This window comes from Podarcis gaigeae, assembly GCF_964106915.1.
Source record: "Podarcis gaigeae genome assembly, chromosome: 10".
NCBI lineage: Eukaryota > Metazoa > Chordata > Lepidosauria > Squamata > Lacertidae > Podarcis > Podarcis gaigeae.
In genome coordinates this window covers 9,201,626-9,221,599 of record NC_139686.1, presented here as the reverse complement: position 1 = coordinate 9,221,599, position 19,974 = coordinate 9,201,626, and the positions used below count along the sequence as shown (strand labels likewise).

Here is a 19,974-nt window from a genome sequence, read left to right as displayed (position 1 = left end):
TATGCTTCATCCCTGACCGGGAACCGAAGCGCGCGTCCTTCGGGCGTGCAAAGCTGTCACGGTTACTCGGGAGTAAGACCCATCTCTGCCACTCCACGGGGGGGATTTGCACGACGGGGACTGGAGACGCTGTGGGCGCAGGATGCGCGCGCGTGTTGGGCAACTGTGCCGGGGATAAAAAAAAAAAGGTCAGCGAAGGAGCCGGCGCGCACCCTGGCACACGCTCACACACACATAGGCGCACACACGCCAAGTACAAGCGAGTGCGAGGCATGCGCATTGAGCGGATGCCATATTGGAAGGAGTGTGGAGCGGCGGCGGCGGCGGCGGCGAGCGAGGCGGGCGCGGATCGCGCTGGCGGGCGGCTGGCGCGGCGGGGGCTGCGCCCCTTCGACGCGGGGGAGGGATCGCGGGGGAGGGAAACTTCGCGCAGGTAAGACGCGGCCCCGCGCAGCGGCGCGCGGACCTACCCGGGCTGCATCTAACGGAAGGTGGGGTTTTCCCCCCTTTCTCTCTCCCCCCTTTTTTCTTACGGAGGATGGACCGATCGCGGTGGGGTTTTTTTGGGGGGGCGGCTTCTCTCTCTTCCTCCCCCCCCCGATTTTTTTGGTTTATTAGCTTTGCGCAGAAAAAGCTGACAAGGACCCCCCTAAAAAGCAAGTTATTGCAAAGTGATTTTTTTTTGATGTGTTTTAATCTCGCCGTTCTGCTAGAAGTCCGTCGTCCCCGCTTCGAATGCGCAGCCCGATCCTGTGCACGTTTACTCGGAAGTAGTAAAAGTGCCTCTCTCGTCTTTCCTCCTGCCTGAGGTTCCAGGCGGGCCGTGCTATCCTATGCATGTTAACTCGGAAATCAGCCCTTCCAAGTTCAGGGTTCTCCTACGTATTGTTGTGCGCCCGATCCTATGCATGGAGTTCTAGGCGCGCCTAAACCCGCGTTTGATTGTGGGTGACATCACTCTGGGTTGCATTTCTTGGGGGAGGTGTTGCGATCCAATATGCACGCTTTTTTTCTAGGGTGGTCCGATCCATTGCGTGCAATTGGACCTACTTCTGCGTAAAGATGCATCGGGTCGGCTGTTGGTTGTATGTGTGTGTGCGTGCGCGGGCGCGCATTTTTTCTCTGTGTTGAGGTATTCTTTTTCCTTTTGCAAGGCACGTTTTTGGATCTGTGCCCTAGCGAGTAGAGATGAGCGGAATGCGCGGCTCGTGTTTAATGTCATCGCGTGGCTACTCCAGTTCCTATTTGGAAACGCGCCAGATTAACCGAAGACTGCCCCCCCTACCTTTTTTTGGGGACATGCTTATCTCATAAAAAAAAAATCTAATGTGATCTCGGCTTAGAATTTACTGAAAGAAAGAAAAAAAGAAAAAAATACAATTTTTGAGTCAGTTTCATGGAGCGGGGGAGGGAGGGACGGGAAACTGAGACGGATCAATGGAATACAGATGATTAGATATGTGTATAAAATCGCCCCAAACTAATTCCCGGCCCCTCCCCCCCTCATTGATTTAGTTCCCTTTATGTAACTGCGGTATAAATGGGTATTTAAAGAGGTTTGTCAGTTTCAACATGGCGGGTTTCAGGCTTCTCTACAAACTGAAAATAAACACCCCCCCCCCCAAAGTGGAGTAGAGGAAGGCGGAGAAATGTGTGTGTTCCAGTGTAATCTACGCCATCCTATGTAGGCACATTACTTGGGCGTAAATCCTGCGGAAATCACTGGGGCTCCTCAGTAAGCATGTTTAGGATCCGGCAGCCCGAGTTCTCTAACCTGCTGATTTTGTCGCGATCTGCTTGGGGGTGGCGGCAGCGGTTAGAGCCGTGCAGCGCAACGCAATCCTATACATGCGCACTCAAAACTATGGATTGCACCCTCGGTCCCGCCTGGCGCAGTAGGGTTTACTTCGGAGTAAGCTACACCAGATCCAACTGCAGGCAAGTGTGGCTGCAACTAGGCAGGCGGCCCGATCCTGGCTGCCTCAGAAGCGCACCCCCCCATTGTATCCTACGGCGCTTGTTCCGGAGTAAATGATCGCAAGTTTGGACTGAGTACAGTTCTGCATCTGCTTTTGGTTTCGGGCTCGTTTGTTGGCCAGGGATCCTTGCGGGCTGTAGCTCACAACTGCGCAACATCTGTTTGGCATGCAGACGGTTCAGTGCCTGCCATTGAAATCTTGGAGAGTCGCTGCCGGTCAGTGCCTGTTGCGTCCAACTATCTCAGTAGTATGGGCACTGACCGGCAGCGGCTGCAGCGGTGAAACCCCGCAGAAGTTGGGATTTACTTCCAAGTAAAGATGATCCTTGGAGGATCCCTTCCAACGTTACAACCATTGGATTCTAAGTAGACGTGGGCTGCGCAGGTAGAGCTGGCAGGATCCTACCCAATTGAGGGTCCTGCGGGAAAGCGCGTTAACGATCGACAGAGACCAAAGTCTGGGTGAGGACGCAGGGAGCGAAGCGGGCGGGGATGGTGTGGACTTTGGATCCGAATTTTTTGGGGGAGATCAGCCAAGACCGACGGACTGGTCGGTCTCTTACTCTTGCGGAAAAACAGCAGGCTGTGCGCTTTTTATGAATATGTGCCTCCGGGTTCTGGAGAAAGCCTTTGCTTGCTAAGTCTGATCCCAGCGTCAAGATGCAAAAAGCGTCTGGACTCGAGGGACCTTGGAAGTTGCTTTTTAACCAAGTCTGACCATTGGAGCCAGCACTGTCTACTCTGACTGGCAGAGACATTGGGATGCCGGAGACTGCGCCCATAAAGCTATGGAGGCGCTGCCCCACCGACCTCAGTCTACCCCCGCCTCCCTTCTTGCTTACAACCAGCGCCCTCCTCCTTTGTCTCAGTTTTGCGCTGAGAGGCAGTGTGTCCTAATGGTTTGAGCACTGGACTGGGACTTGGGAGACTCAGCCATTTAGCTTCTTGGGTGACCTTGGGCCAGTCACCCATCTCCCAGCCAGACCTACCTCACAGGGCGGTTGTGAGGAGGGAGGACCATGTGCCCCATATTGAGCTCCTAAATAAACAAGATAGATGATGATAGAGCAGAACTCCGCAGGGAAGAAGACAAAATTAGCGCGAGTGGGCTCAGCGTCTCATTGGCTCTGGCGCCCCCTGCTGTTGGGCTCCCTGCCTTCTGCCTTATCAGTTCCAATGGGTACCAACTATTACAAGTCCTTTCCAAATTGGAAGATGGGAAACTGCCTTGGACTAAGCCAATCCGGACTGAGCATTATCTCTCCATCGGGCTCCGAGCTGTCATATTCCCAGCTATTACCTGGAAATATCGGGGATGCAGCCTCCTGCGTGGAAAGCAGGTGCCCTCTGGCCCAAATTTTGCTCTCCAAAAAAAAAACACGCATGCGGTTATGATGGGCAGCCGAGCCACGTTTTCTGGAAGGTCGAGCCTCTTTTGCCAATCCTTTGCGGTGGACTACTCAGAAGTAAAAAAAAAACAACCTCTCTGCGCTTGCAAAGGCTTGCTCCCGGGTATGTTTGCAGGATTGCATCCTGCGTTGCCCCCAAGCGGTGTGTGTGTGTGCGCGCGCGCGCGCATCGTAGCCTTGTGGTTGGGTTACTCTGAGCAGGGTTGCAACGCTACGCGCGTTTCCCTGCTTTTTAACTGCGCCCGATCCTACTACGCATGTTAGCTCGGTATCGAGGATTTGCGGGGCTGACTCCGAAGCAAAGCGCGCAATGCTGTGTGAAAGTCCTTAGAAGCAAGCCCATTGCGTTGAGTGGCCTTTATTCCCGAGTTACCTTACGCAAAGAAAGCTTGCATGCGTAAATGTTTGTTGAGCACGTAAAAAGAATGAAACTACTTAAAAAAAAACCAACAACTCCGCAATCCGATCCTATGCACTCTCTTACTCGCGGGTAGACCCCATTGAACTGAGACTTGTTTCCGAGGAAGCATGTCTGCGCTGGGAGGAGAGACGGGCGAGGAGGAAAAAGGAAAACCGCCGCGCGGCTAAAGTTGCGCGGCGCTGCGGGAGCGCCTCCCTCTCTGGATCGGCGCAAGGAGCGCCTCGCAAGAGAGCCCCGCCTTCTCTGCGTGGTAAAAAAGAAAGTGGATTTCTAAAAAGAGTAATTCTAAAGGCGCTGGTGGGCGGCAGTCTGCTTTAAAAGCAGGGCGGAATTTCTCGCTGTTTGCTAGAGAACGAGGGTTGGGAAGTTTTCCCAAAGTCGTGTTTTGAGTCACTTTGCAAAAATAAAATTAAAAAGTTGGAGGAGGGGGTGACTCGTGCACTAGGACATTATATATATAGATAATCTCGCAGATTGATCACCAGCCAACAGTGAGGCTAAGGGGGAGTCGATTTTCAGTCGTGTTGCTGGAACGTTTTTTTGTTTTGGAAGAACTTTCTGTGTTTCCTTCTTTTGCAAATTCCCATCAGCAACAAGGCAGGGGAGCCTTTTCTGTGTAAGTGGATCTGCCGCCTGCGGGATAGGATTGCAAGCCCCGGCAGAGGTCACCCTTTGCAACCATCTGCTGTTGGAGGCACACCACATCTGCACCAAATGTGCAACTTTCCCCCCCTTTTTAAAAAAATCCTCCTTAGCCAGTTGTTTCCCAGGACTTGGATAGCCGCTACCCTTTCACAGCCTCTTCAAACTTAAAACTGGGCTTAAGGCATCAACCTTGTTTGCAAAAATGTTCGCCTTCTATGTCTTGAACATGTTGAGATTCTCAACCCTCCACCGCACTCCGTCCGAGTGGTGCAGCAATAAAACTGCTAGCACCTTTGTAAAGCTAAGCAGGGTCTGATGTGGTTTCAGATTGGATGGGGAACTGCGCATGGGTCTAGGGGGGAGCAGATCGAGTAAATAATAAAAAATACTTAACTATGTATGGAAGTGAAAGCTGGACCATAAAGAAGGCTGATTGCCGAAGAATGGATGCTTTTGAATTATGGTGCTGGAGGAGACTCTTGAGAGTCCCATGGACTGCTAGAAGATCCATCCTCTCCATTCTGAAGGAAATCAGCCCTGAGTGCTCATTGGAAGGACAGATCCTGAAGCTGAGGCTCCAATACTTTGGCCACCTCATGAGAAGAGAAGACTCCCTGGAAAAGACCCTGATGTTGGGAAAGATGGAGGACACAAGGAGAAGGGGACGACAGAGGACGAGATGGTTGGACAGTGTTCTCGAAGCTACCAGCATGAGTTTGACCAAACTGCGGGAGGCAGTGGAAGACAGGAGTGCCTGGCGTGCTCTGGTCCATGGGTCACGAAGAGTCGGACACGACTAAACGACTAAACAACAACAACTAAAAAAAATAGAACTAATCAGAATAATTGAAATTGAAATGCTCCCTGTGGTCACTTGGGTGCATATTCTAGCAACGCAAGTAGCTCGGTTCTGGAACAGGACAGGTGAGTGTCCTTGCCCCCCCCCCCCGCCCAACATAAATCCTGGCTACACCCATGGGACGGCATGTTGAGATTCCTGCATTGCATGGGGTTAGACTAGATGACCCCTGGAAGTCCCTTCCGACTCTACCATTCTATGAACCCTCATCACTAGGGATTTTACATGAATCTCTGGGGTGAGTGATTCAATAGCCTCAAATGCAGACATACCAGAGGCCTCTGTTGTAAGGAGGAAAGGCTGGAGCAGCAACTCATGCAGAGATGTGTTGGGCAGACTCCTCCGGGAGGGAAGTAGATCTGGCTGTGTCTCAGCACCCAGCGTGACAGAGTCACACCTAATACAGTAAAAGGTAGCAGAATCCGCCCACCTCTCAAAGCAGCTGGTTTTCGGAAGCAAGCGAGTTCAGAACGGTAACTCATTGCAGAGACACAGTGGGCAGCCTCTTCTGTTGGTGGGTCCTTTGGCCTCACAGCGCCTTTAAATTTATGTAGTTGACTCATCACAGCAGCCTTGTGTGAGGGTGGTAGCTGGAAGGGGAGCCTGGAGGGGAAATTCATCCCAGAAAGGATCATGTTGACAAAAGAGAATCTGTGAAAGTTGGGTGGAGGAGTCAGGCTGGCACCCACCTGTGTGGGCAAGTCTTTCCAAGACCACGAAGCCTCGTGCATCTCACCCCGAGGTTCTGTGTTCGAATCTCGGCATAGCCAAAGGAGGACAGAGGAGAGAATACGGTTTCTATTGGAGTGCCAAGAAAGGGCAATCCAATTTTCAAAGGCTTTCAAAGCAAACTTGGTCCGGATGTGCGGCTAATTAAGTAAATAGCTCCAAGTCATTGCAGAAAAAAGCTATTTGGGAAGGCGTGTGGGAATTGTATCTGTGAAAAGGGACTTTCTACCCTGGTCGAAACAAAATAAAAAAATTCCTTCCAGTGGCAACTTAGACACCAACTAAGTTTGTTATTGGTATGAGCTTTCGTGTGCATGGTATCTGAAGAAGTGTGCATGCACATGAAAGCTCATACCAATAACAAAGTTAGTTGGTCTCCAAGGTACCACTGGAAGGATTTTTTAAATTTTGTTTTGACTACGGCAAACCAACATGGCTACCTACCTCTTTCTACCCCGGAGTTCCTGCTGATTCCAGAGAGGACAGGTCACATGGGTGTAGAATATATTTTTGGTTCTTTGGGCTGAACATAACCTCTGTAGGGATCTCTGAGGATTCTGCTGGGTAAGGATGGAGAGCTCTGTCGGTAGAGCATGAGACTCTTAATCTCAGAGTTGTGGGTTCGAGTCCTACCCTGGGCATTGCAGGGAGTTGGAGTAGATGACCCTTGTTTGCCCTTCCTACTGTAAATTTCTATGATCCTATGATTCCTTTCTGTGGCGTCATCAGGGTGGGGGTATAGCGCAGAAGTCTGGGGCTCAGCAGACTGGCCAGAAGCCCTCCGCAACACAGGGCTGGCTTAACCGCATGTTCAAATAACCCTTATTAATGTCTAAAGTGTTCTCGTCCCCCCATAAGCCCATCCGTAAGTCCAAAGTCTAAAATTTCCAAACCACCCTATGCCTTCTTTTATTTTTTGTTAAAAGCACATGAGTTTTCAGTTCGCCACTTCAAATGCTTGCCGATATTAAATTAAAAACTAGAAAAGGACAGCGCAGGAATGTTAGGGGTGGAAAAGGATTCCTCCAAGTTCTTTCAGTCGGTTCTTAAGAAAGTGGAAGGTGGGAGAGAGAGAGGAAAAGGAACTCATTTCCCCCCGAACTGGCACAATATTTTGTAATATGCTGCAATGCTTAATCTATTAATTGGTTTTGTGTACCATAAACATGGTTAATTATGGGCGTCCTTTCATCTGATTATACATTTTTAGAAGGTCCCCATTTTAAAATAGGCATCTCTGCCTTTTTTTTACACCTATGGAGGAACAGCCCATTCTTTTCTTTATTTTAGTTTTCACATAAGCACGAATGTTTCTTTATAATGAACGGTACTATTGTTTATTTTATTTTCCTGTAATTTTTGAAATCAACTTGGAAAGAAATTAATAAAATGTGTTAAAATGACACAAAATAACATAAGCTCCCTCAGGTACCCTGTTCCCAAGCCGTAGAAGGGCTTTTCAAGCTGAGTACTTAGAATTGTGCTTGGAAACAAATTACCGTATTTTTTGCTCCATAAGACTCACTTTTTCCCTCCTAAAAAGTAAGGGGAAATGTGTGTGCGTCTTAGGGAGCGAATGCAGGCTGCGCAGCTATCCCAGAAGCCAGAACAGCAAGAGGGATTGCTGCTTTCACTGCGCAGCGAATCCCTCTTGCTGTTCTGGCTTATGAAATTCAGAAAATTTTTTTCTTGTTTTCCTCATCGAAAAACTAGTTGCGTCTTGTGGTCTGCTGCGTCTTATAGAGCGAAAAATTCGGGTATGTCTGTGTATTTCTTGAAGGGGAAATCTCGTGTAGATTTCTCTCTCTCACACGCACACCCTTAATGACAAACTGGAAGTTTTTTGTGCCATGTGCAACTGTAAGCAGAGGTGAATTCAGTTCTCCTTTGCTTTTTACAATCCTATACACACCCTTTTCAGATTTCTTGAAATTCATCTGCCTCTTCTCCATTTCCAGAGAGATAGTTAAGATAGCTTGTCTCCCATTCTAAGGGATCACTTTCCATAAGTCATTTAAAAAGCATCATTTAAAAAGCAACTGTGCTCCTTGCTTTGAAACCATTGTTTTCACCTGCATGCAAATGTATGCAAATTGAATCCCTCAATGAATCAAACAAAATTCATACGCTTGATTAAAGACTCCTTAAAACCTGAGTGACGGCCTTCATAATGTGTGCTACAGTCCAAACTTCATTTCGCAGGTAGAAGGAGTGCTTTTTTAAACTGGAGCCAAAATAGCTAGCGGTTAACAGACGTCAGCTATGGTTTATTGGGGTTTATAGAATCCTAAGCTTTGAAATGGACCAAAAAGACACCTAGCCAACGCAGAAAATCTGCTACATCCTTGGCTGCATATACATTGCTTTAAAAACTCTGATCATTAAACCTGCTCTGGGAGAGTGCAAGTAATTCAGCTCAATGAATTCATGGAAAAATAGGTTTTCTTTGGCATGTATTAGAACAGCAAATGCATTGGAATCATAGAATCCTAGAGCTGGAAGGGACCATGAGGGTCGTCTAGTCCAACCCCCTGCAATGCAGGAATCTTTCTGCCCAATGCAGGACTTGAACCCACAACCCCGAGAGAAAGAATCTCGTGCTCCGCCAACTGTGTTTCGTTTGGCCGGTCTTTTTATCCAAATTAATTTGTATCTCCTGGACTGAAACACATAGCAGAACATGATTTTTATTTATGGATCCTTCATTGCTCTCAAAAAACGTTTCTTTTCTCTTGGGCCGTTGGCTAATTAAATAATCCGTGGCCTTTTAAAATGTGTGGGGTGCATGTGTGTGTTAATGTTTTTGTTTTATTACTATGTTTTTTTGCCCCAAAATCTTTATTGAAACTTAACATATATACATAATAACCAAAATTCCCAATGATTACATCACATAAAATATAATATCTAAATTACAACATCTACTTAATTATGCACTTAATTATAAAACCCACCACCCTCCACTTCCCTCCACAGCAATTCGACTTCTTTATATTTCTTTCTACCTTTTTTCCTTGCATTGTATAATAAATTATTTTTGTTACATTCTGATTTTTTCCTTCTTTCTTTATTGGTTTAGTTATTGCTTACATTTTTTTATTCTAAGCCCATTAGCATGTCATTTTCAGAACAATATTTTGACATGTAATCTTCGAAATACTTCCCCTCCATTCTTAACTTTTGATTTGATTGATATCTTATAATTGAAGTTAATTTTGCCAATTCTATATACTCACCTAAATGGAAATCTCAGGACACACCAACAAAGCAAGAGTGGCTTTGTAAATGTTTTATTACTATGTTATGCATTTTTGTGGTTCTATATTGTAAACCACCCTGTGATTCTCTTATGAAGGGCAGTCTAGAAATCACCACTACCACCACCATCTTGCAGTACTATTCTCGGCTCAGAAATTTGCCCAAACTGCATTTACAGATGGCCATTCAACCTCTGCTTCAAAACCTCCAGGGAAGGAAAGCCCATCAGCTCATGAGGAGGACTGTTCCCCTGTTGAACAGCTCTTACTGTCAGAAAGAGCATCTTCTTGATGTTTGGTTCTCAATCTCCTTTCTTGTAACTTGAAGCCGTGGGTTCAAGTCCCGTGATAATGCAGAGTCTTATGCCGTTTTCAGCGTGTTTTGTAACTTGACGTTTATATTAGTGCCGTTTCGAAATATTATACAGTCATACCTCATGTTACGTTTGCTTCAGGTTGAGCGTTTTCTGTATATATATATATATATATATATATATATATATATATATAATTTTTTTATTGATTTTAACATATAAATTATAAAATGTACCACAAAACCTATCACTTATACAATCTTTTTAGACTTCCATCAGCACCTCTGATGATCCACCGTTTTAACCACTTCTTATGCAATTCTTAACTTTATATTGTCTTTACATCTCTTATCAAATCATCCTTCCCCTTATACATTTTCAATACTTCCCATAATACTCCTCACAAAACTTCTTGCAAACCTACAAACGTCGTCTGATCTTCACAAATACTTTTCAGATAGTCCGTAAATTTACTCCAGTCTTTTGTGAATTTCTGGTCCCGCCGGTTTTGAATCCTTCCTGTTAGTTTATCTAGTTCTGCATAGTCCATTAACTTCATCCTCCATTCTTCAATCGTCGGTAATTCTTCTTGCTTCCATTTTTGGGCCAATAATATTCTCGCTGCTGTTATTGCATATAAAAAGAGCTTACATTCATTTCTATTTATATCACGCCCAACAATGCCTAGTAAAAATGCTTCTGGTTTCTTTATAAATGTATAACAGGTTGAGCGTTTTCAGGTTGCTTCCCGCTGCGACTTGGAAGCACCAGAACGGGTTACTTCCGGGTTTCGGCGCATGCGCAGACGCACAAAATGACGTCATGCGCAGAAGCGGCGAATCGCGGCACACGCAGGCGCAGGTTGCGTTCTGCTCATGTTGCAAACGGGCCTCCGGAACGGATCCCGTTTGCAACCAGAGGTACCATCGTATAACCTTTGACAACAAGAGTCATAGAAACCTCGCGTCAGAGGAGGTTCCAAATTTCAGAGGGGGGCTGGGGCTTGAACCTATAGCTGGAAGCAGGAGGGACCCCCAAGCTGGTGAATCTGGCAATTGGGACCCCTGCATGAGATGATGGCTGTCTAGGAGTGTTGGAAGAGGGCAGGAGACAAGTTTGTCGTGCACCCATGGCCATCATACCACAGCTGCAACGTCTTATGAACGATAGACTTCTGTGCAAGCAGCCTCTGGGAATTCTGTGTCTCCACATTTATTTGTCGACTGAGAAATCAAGAAGGGCTGCCCCACTGAATTTCTTCAGGGGAGGAGAAATTCTCCCATCAGTTTTTTGCGGGCGGGGATTGCCATTAGTGGCAGCAATTTCCATAGCTTATTTCTCTGCCCCCCACACGAAGCATTTTTTTGTGGAGGGAGATGTTGTTTCAATTTTAGAGAAATGGTACAAAGTTAGGAACAAAACTCACCTGTCAGGTGGCGGTAAGGGACCTGGCAACCCCAAATGTTTGGCCAAGGCTGGCCAAAATTTCTGGGCCCTGGATCACGTGACTAGTACCGGACACTTGATCAAACGGGGCTGGACTAGATCCCTTCCAACTCTGCAATTCTATGATTCTAAGAATCTGCGAAGTCAAAACGTGTTTCTAAGTGGGAAAGGTCTGTCCCTCCATCCTCACCATCTTCTGCCACAAATTACTCAGAAGCCTTCAGGGTATCTCGTCACTAAAGCCAATGTTAGTGGTACTCTGAGTAGATTCATTGAGGTTAATGGGCATGATGACTTAAGTTAGGACCATTCATTATGGTGGGTTTGCTCCAAGTATATCTGGAGATACCGTATTTTTCGCTCTATAAGACGCACCAGACCATAAGACGCACCTAGTTTTTAGAGGAGGAAAACAAGGAAAAAAATATTCTGAATCTCAGAAGCCAGAACAGCAAGAGGAATTGCTGCGCAGTGAAAGCAGCAATCCCTCTTGCTGTTCTGGCTTCTGGGATAGCTGCACAGCCTGCATTCGCTCCGTAAGATGCACACACATTTCCCCTTACTTTTTAGGAGGGGAAAAGTGAGTCTTATAGAGAAAAAAATACGGTAATCTTTTGCTCCCAGGGCCAGGTGATGTGAAAGAGAGCAGGGGGAGGGAAATGTAGATTGATTACTGAAAGGTCTTCTTCCTCCTCACAGGAAGGCTGTGCTTCGTGGTGATGAATTAGGGCTCAGAGAATCCTTTCTCTGAGCAATGGAGACAAGAGAGTCTGTGATCTTCAGCATGACTGAGACTCGGCGCCTCTCCTTGGATGAAAATACAGACCTAGCAAACGGGGATGCTGAACAGTTTGATTCAGGTGGGCTTTTTATTTTTGGCTAAGCTTTATGAGCCGGTGTACTGTAGCAGTTAAGATAATAATAATAATAATAATAATAATAATAATAATAATAATAATAATAATTTTTATCTATACCCTCCCCTCCCCAGCCAAGACCAGGCCCGGGGCGGCTAACACCAGATATAAAAACAATTGATTAAAATACAACTTAAAAACAAGATTAAAGTACAACATTAAATTGCAGCCACATTTCAGTAGAAACTCAAATCAAAAACTTTTGGGGGATGAAAACGTCAAATCTTCACCAATGCCAACTATCCTGACTGGTTGTACATAGGCCAGAAAAAAGCCAGCCAACAAGTGTTGGAAGGATCCGTGCGTGGCTAGATTCAAGTCCCTACTCAGCTGTGAAGTTCGCCGGGCAACCTTGAGCTAATCCCGAACTTTTGGCCTAGCCTACCTCACAGGGATGTTGTGATTGGTGGCAGACTAGCGGAGAACAGCAACACACTGACCTGACCAATCGGAAGAGATCTGGGATATAAATAAATACAGCTAATACACAGGGATGGAGAAATCTGTCCATTTTGGTTGCTCTCCATTTCCCAATTTTAAATTTGCTTCCCTGCATCAGTTTGCAATTATTATTATTATTATTATTAGTTCTCACGAAATGTTAAGGAAAGTGGGGTATGTGAAGTTGCTCATCAATGCTAAGCTCCTGGGCAGCAGGCCCACATGGTCACTGCTTTCCCCAACCTCCCGGTGAGACATAGCGCATTTTGAAAGTACTTCTCGCAGTGCATTGTTAAACTATGGAACTCCCTCCCACTGGCTGCAAGGATGGTCACCAGCATAAAGGTAAAGGGACCCCTGACCCTTAGGTCCAGTCGTGACCGACTCTGGGGTTGCGGCGCTCATCTCGCTTTACTGGCCGAGGGAGCCGGCGTACAGCTTCCAGGTCATGTGGCCAGCATGACTAAGCAGCTTCTGGAGAACCAGAGCAGCGCACAGAAACGCCGTTTACCTTCCTGCCGGAGCGGTATCTATTTATCTACTTGCACTTTGACGTGCTTTCGAACTGCTAGGTTGGCAGGAGCAGGGACTGAGCAACGGGAGCTCACCCTGTCACGGGGATTCGATCAGCCGAACTTCTGATCGGCAAGCCCTAGGCTCTGTGGTTTAACCCACAGCGCCACCCGCATCCCTGGTCACCAGCATTGATGGCTTTAAAAGAGGGTTAGACAAATTCATGGAGGAGAGGACCATCTCAGGCTGCCAGTGTGCTCTCCCTCCACACTTCTGAATACCAGTCACTGGAAGCCGTAGGGGGGGTCTTGTGTTCGAATCATGCTTGCGGGTTTCCCACAGGCATCTGGTTGGCCCTTGTGAGAACAGGATGCTGGACTAGATGGGCCATTGGCCTGATCCAGCAGACACTTCTTATGCCCTTATGCTGATTTAAATTGTAGATTTATTTTATTTTATTTTAAAAATTGAATCTATACATGTACAGTCATACCTCGGGTTGAAGTAGCTTCAGGTATTTTTGGGTTGCGCTCTGTGGCAACCCGGAAGTAACGGAGCGCGTTACTTCTGGGTTTCGCCGCTCGCACATGCGCAGACGCTCAAAATGATGTCACGCGCATGCGCAGAAGTGGCGAAACGCGACCCACGCACATGTTATGTTTACTTCAGGATGCGAATGGGGCTCCGGAACGGATCCTGTTCGTATCCAGAGGTACCACTGTACATTAGCACACACAAAATTTATGCAGATCTTTCGTGCCTTTCTCCTTTCTTCCTGTGGCGATACATTCCCTCTTTTTTTGATGATGTAGAAAAGGCGACCCTAACAGAAGCCCGCCTTTTCGTGGAGTAGACAGAGTTGACTAAGTACCGGAACTGATAAACAGCTGAAGTTGTGCCACTAAACGTATTAGAGAAGCAAGTGATTGAAAGGCAACTAATTAAAACAATTCAAATCTGCTTCTAATGAGCCTATTCACTCATTCTTCATTTTCTCACATAGCCTGTTCAACACGAGACCTCATTGCTGGCTTGAACACATAACATATGTGCTTTTGTTTTTTATTAAGCAGATGAAAGTTCAAATTCCGAAGACGTTGATTTCAACTGGGATGAATACTTGGAAGAGACAGGATCTTGCGCTGCCCCTCACACTTCATTTAAGCACGTAGGTCTTTTTTGCCTGGAGTTTCTAGTCCTCATTACCAATGATGAAACCTTTCAAACAGTGTTAGAAACTCATATCTCAGCTAGGTGCCAAATGGCTCCTTAAACCAGTTGCCAAAACAGAATGTCTAGTTGCCATTTTGGGGGAAAGACAGCTTTAAAGTCTTACTTTTCAAATGACTGGGATTGATTCTGGCAAGTTCAGATGACAACCTAGAGCTCAGTTGAGAACTTTGAGAACCTAAAGAAGAAAAGTCACTTGATCCAGGGACTGTCCGCATATCTATCAACCTATTTCACCCTCTTTTTCTTAGTGGTGACTGCCCATAACTCCAGAAATTCTGTTTGTGCAGATGAAATGTAACAGATAGATTTCTACAGGGTGGGATACGAGTGTGTGGAAACAGTCCAGATCCAATGATCCCCAGATGGTGGAGATGTCAGGCACAATCCTGGCACCCAGGCATCTTCTCTTGGTCGCAGGTGGTCGAAAACCAGGGGCAAAATGCGCCTGGCGCTTGGCTAATTTCGAACACTGCTTGAAAACATGGTGCCTAGTTAGACACTGGAATCTGCTCCGATGAGAGATAGCGATGCCCACCAGTGCGAATGGCTTTCAAGTGTGTTAGACAAATTCACAGAGGATAAGGCTGTGTTCTAGCACCTGTGTCAGAGGCAGTGCTCCTGAGAGTGCTGTTGCTCTCAGGTTGTGGGAAGCCCACAGGCCTATGGTTAACCACTGTGAGAAAGGATGCAGATGGCGCTGTCGTCTAAACCACTGAGCTTCTTGGGCTTGCCGATCAGAAGGTCGGCGGTTCGAATCCCCGCGACGGGGTGTGCTCCTGTTGCTCTGTCCCAGCTCCTGCCATCCTAGCAGTTCAAAAGCACGCCAGTGCAAGTGGATAAATAGATGTACCACTGCAGCGGGAAGGAAAACAGCGTCAGACAGTACTAGGTCTAGAAACATTTAGACCTGCACATTTGTAAATGCTGTTCTAAATAAAAATAATAAATTTTATTTATACCCCGCCCTTCCCGGCTAGAGCCGGGCTCAGGGCGGCTAGCACCAGTAAAATTACAATAGAAACGCAATAGGAGAGGAAACAAAACAAAACAAAAAACCAATTTAAAATACAGGTTAAAATGCCATTTAAAAAGCAGCCTCATTTTAAAAGTAGCCCATAAATCAAAACTGTAAGGGGAGGGAAGACATAAGGGTCAGACTGAGTCCAAACCAAAGGCCAGCTCTGTCTTGCAAGCCCTGCAGAAAGATATCAAGTCCTGCAGGGCCCTAGTCTCTTGTGACAGAGCTTTCCACCAAGTCGGGGCCAGTACTGAAAAGGCCCTGGCCCTAGTTGAGACCAATCTAACCTCCTTGTAACTTGGGTCCTCGAGAGTGTTGTCATTTGTGGACCTTAAAGTCCTCCGCGGGGCATACCAGGAGAGGTGGTCCTGTAGGTACATGGGTCCTAGGCCGCATAGGGCTTTAAAGGTCAAAACCAGCACCTTAAACCTGACCCTGTACTCCACTGGGAGCCAGTGCAGTTGGTAAAGCACTGGATGAACGTGATCTTGCGGCAAGGACCCCGTAAGGAGCCTCGCCGCTGCATTCTGCACCGGCTGGAGTTCCAGAGGAATCTTATCTTGTTTCCTTCTTGTTCCTTAAGCCAAAGTAACCCTGTTTCTTTCTTCTTTTGGGGAAGGTGGAAGTCAGCCTGCAGAGCAGTTTCCAACCCGGCATGAAGCTAGAGGTGGCCAACAAACACAACCCAGAGACCTACTGGGTGGCAACCATCATCACCACATGCGGGCAGCTCTTGCTGCTGCGTTACTGCGGCTACGAAGACGACCGCAGAGCTGATTTCTGGTGCGACGTCATGACGGCCGATCTCCACCCTGTGGGTTGGTGCACCCAAAACAACAAAGTTCTCATGCCTCCCAATGGTGAGTAAGTCTGGCATCTTGATATGGCGACGGTGGCCAAGGTCTTCTGCTTAGTATTCTAGGGATGCGTTGTGCCTCTGTTCTACCTGCAAATTTTAATCATTGGCAAGCTATCTGGCTGAAACGAACTGCCACCGCAAAAATGACTTCAATGGAGAAGGGCCGTAGCTCAGGATTGCTGTAGGGGTGGAGGAGAAATGTGATTAATTCATTCATTTATTGAATTTATATTCAGAGGTACAGTGGTACCTCAGGTTAAGTACTTAATTCGTTCTGGAGGTCCATTCTTAACCTGAAACTGTTCTTAACCTGAAGCACCACTTTAGCTAATGGGGCCTCCTGCTGCCGCCGCACGATTTCTGTTCTTATCCTGAAGCAAAGCTCTTAACCTGAAGCACTATTTCTGGGTTAGCGGAGTCTGTAACCTGAAGCGTATGTAACCCGAGGTACCACTGTATATACCACCCTATACCCAGAGGGACGGGGGTGGCGCTGTTGTCTAAAGTACAGAACCTAGGGCTTGCTGATCAGAAGGTCGGCGGTTCAAATCCCTGCGATGGGGTGAGCTCCCGTTGCTCAGTCCCTGCTCCTGCCAACCTAGCAGTTCAAAAGCATGTCAAAGTGCAAGTTGATAAATAGGTACCGCTCTGGCGGGAAGGTAAACAGCGTTTCCGTGCGCTGCTCTGGTTTGCCAGAAGCGGCTTAGTCATGCTGGCCACATAACCTGGAAGCTGTACGCCGGCTCCCTTGGCCAATAAAGCGAGATGAGCGCCACAACCCCAGAGTCGTCCGTGACTGGACCTAATGGTCAGGGGTCCCTTTATCTTTTATATCCAGGGGTCTCAGGGCGATTCACAAAAAAGATCACAATACATAAAATCAAAATAAAAACTCTAACCCAATAACGCACACCCCTCCAAGAGCCACGTTTTAAAGGGATTAGGGTGTTGATACGTCAACCAAAGGCCTGGTTAAAAAGGAACATTTTTGCCTGGCGCCTAAAGGTGTATAATGAAGGTGCCAGCGAACTTCCCTGGGGAGAGCATTCCACAGACAGGGAGCCACTGCAGAGAAGGCCCTGTTCTCGTGTTGCCACCCTCTAGACCTTTCAAGGAGGAGGCACACAAAGAAGGGCCTCAAATGATGATCTCAGGGTCCGGGTAGGTTCATATGAGAAGAGGCGGTCCTTGAGGTATTGTGGTCCTGAGCCATTTAAGTCTTTACAGGTCAAAACCAGCACTTTGACTTGGACCGGAAACTAATCGGTAGCCAGTAGAGTCGGCGGCTCTATCAATTTTGCACTTTCAGAAACTATATGTCAACCAAAACACAGTTGTCCTTCAAAATTAAGCTTAGCCGAATTCTGTGATCCGTTTCTCCAGCCAAATAATGTTTACCCCCTCCAAAATAAAAAAAATGGCAATGTTTTAAAAACTGTTTTATTATGGTTGTGTTTGACTCCCTGCCCTCCTTCGGGAGGAAAGACGGGATGGAAAATGAATGAATGAATAAAGAAGGGTCTGGAAACTTCTGTTTCAGTGTATCTGAAGAAGTGTGCATGCACACGAAAGCTCATACCAAGAACTGACTTAGTTGGTCTTTAAGGTGCTACTGGAAGGAATTTTTTTTTATTTTAAAGATAAATAGCTGTGCATGTAGCAATCTTTTGCCAGCACCTGTGCATGAGCTCTCAGGTCAACATTTGTCCTCCTTTCCTGAACCTTATCTCATGCGAGCACATATGGACATACTGAAAAAAAGAAGACGAATTTGAAAATTGAGCTATCCGTGAATCCAGGAAATTCACATGGAGATAGTATGTGTGTGCGTGTGCATTAGCCTCCACCCCCTTCCCCAACTCTGCTTTTACAGTGTGGTTTGTAATTCATTTTTGGCAAGGAGGGGAGAAGAGATTCGCAGAGGCAAGTGAATCATGATCCGCTTGGGTCAAAAGGGAAGAGTTTTTATTGAGTGCTGTAATGACTGGTTTGCAGCTGGAGGCTTCACGGAGATGCTGAATTGTGCCTAGTTTATGTTGATGTGATGCGTTGTGATCCGTCGGAGTACCGTCTATCATAGCCTCCTGCAGCCTAGATCTTTTGGACTCCCATCAGGTGTTTTGGCTGGGGTTGATGGGAGTTGGAGTCCCAAACCCAGGTGCTGCAGAGGAGGCAGAAAGGTCCCAGGTTCAAATCCTGGCATTTTCAAATAGGGCTGGGAATGTGCCCTCCTACCGCGCCCCCCCTCTGGAGAATCTCTGGCAGCCACTGTGGACCACTCTACAGCGGTACCTTGGGTTACAGACACTCCAGGTCTCATACGCTTCAGGTTACAGACTCCGCTAACCCAGAAATAGTACCTCGGGTTAAGAACTTTGCTTCAGGATAAGAACAGAAATCGTGCTCCGGCGGCGCAGCGGCAGCAGGAGGCCCCCATTAGCTAAAGTGGTGCTTCAGGTTAAGAACAGTTTCAGGTTAAGAACGGACCTCCAGAATGAATTAAGTACTTAACCCGAGGTACCACTGTCTTCTGTCTCAGTCAGGCCCCACCTGGAATACTCTGTCCAGTTCTGAGCGTCACAATTTAAGAAGGCTGTTAACCTGCAAAATAAGCAGGTTTTTCCTCTGTACAGTGGTACAGTACATTTGCTTGCCATAGCTTATGAGCTTCTTGGTAAACAATCAGAGGAACATAGGAAACTTCCTTCTACCAGTTAAGACCATGGGTCTATCTACCTCAGTACTGGCAACTCTGACTGGCAGAGGCTCTCCAAGGTTTCAGACAGGGAGGTTTTCCCAGTCCTGCCTGGAGGTGGCGGGGATTGAATTGGGGACGTTCTGCATGCAAGGCAGACGCTCCGTCGCTGAGCTCTGGCCCCCCAGCCCTGCTTCATCGAAAGAAATTTGACTGCCCTTGGCAACAACTTCCAAATAATTTGCGACCAAAGCAGGCAAGAAGTGGTGTGAAATGCCCGGACTTCATCCAAACAGCAGGTGCCAAATGAACGGCGTGTAATGACTTCTAAGTAATATTGTGGCTGCAGCCAAATACCAAGTGGAAATTTATGGAAGATTTAATGAATGAATATTTTGCGCCCGTTCAGTTCTTCTTGGGTAGTAAATGATTTAGCAGTGTACAAAGGAGCCACCTTCAGGGTTTGTTTAGGCTTTTAAATTGAACTAATTTAATCAACTTCTTCAGTCAGGCTTGATATTGGATTCTTTCTGCATGCTGTACTGTATTTAAAGTTTGTTGGGGACTCTCCGCCCCCTTCTCCTCTTTCAGATTAAATAATAATAATATGGATTTATTTTCATTTATTTTTTTGGTTGGAAAGCTTGGAAAAATTTGTTTCTCTAATTGTTTTTCCATAAGCTAAGTTGCTGATTTTGGAGATCAGTTGCTGGTTTTCTAAAAAATTGGGGTGGGGTGGGGATGAGCTGAATCTGCTGAGGATACTGATTAGATCATGTTGACTGAAAGACAACAACAGTTTTTTTACATTTGGGGGGGGAGCAGCATATAAATCAAAATAATGATGGGGGGGGGATAAAAAGTTCTTGGTGCCCAAGAGATATTGGGGTTTGTGCTGAGCTAGCTTCCTGGAGGGAATATTCCAAAAAGCAGTGTCACCACTGAAAAGTCCCTGCCCCGTCATTGCAGAGCTGAGATGGAGAATCTGCACTCTCTGGGTGGGAACCTAGTGGTGACTGGTGCCCTTTTTAGGTAGGGTAGAAAGGGCTCCATGATCACTGCAGATGGTGACAGCAGCCATGAAATTAAAAGACACCTGCTTCTTGGGAGAAAAGCAATGACAAACCTAGACAGCATCTTAAAAAGCAGACATCACCTTGTCGACAAAGGTCCATATAGTAAAAGCTATGGTTTTCCCAGTAGTGATGTATGGAAGTGAGAGCTGGACCATAAAGAAGGC

At 46.7% G+C, this 19,974-nt stretch overlaps 1 protein-coding gene across 3 annotated transcripts in view; it reads left to right on the top strand.

The window, feature by feature from the left end:
• Positions 1–261: 261 nt before the first annotated feature.
• Positions 262–19,974, top strand: part of SFMBT2 (Scm like with four mbt domains 2) — a 66,524-nt gene continuing 46,811 nt past the window's right edge. The window contains exons 1-4 of one of the 3 annotated variants that reach the window (XM_083700147.1): positions 262–433; positions 11,758–11,918; positions 14,003–14,097; positions 15,800–16,040. In XM_083700147.1, coding sequence (XP_083556273.1) covers positions 11,813–11,918; positions 14,003–14,097; positions 15,800–16,040 — 442 coding nt within the window. In that variant the 5' untranslated portion in view covers positions 262–433; positions 11,758–11,812. Of the gene's footprint in view, positions 492–11,671; positions 11,919–14,002; positions 14,098–15,799; positions 16,041–19,974 lie in introns of those variants that run through there. The other 2 variants (XM_083700148.1, XM_083700149.1) reach the window with 2 other exon arrangements.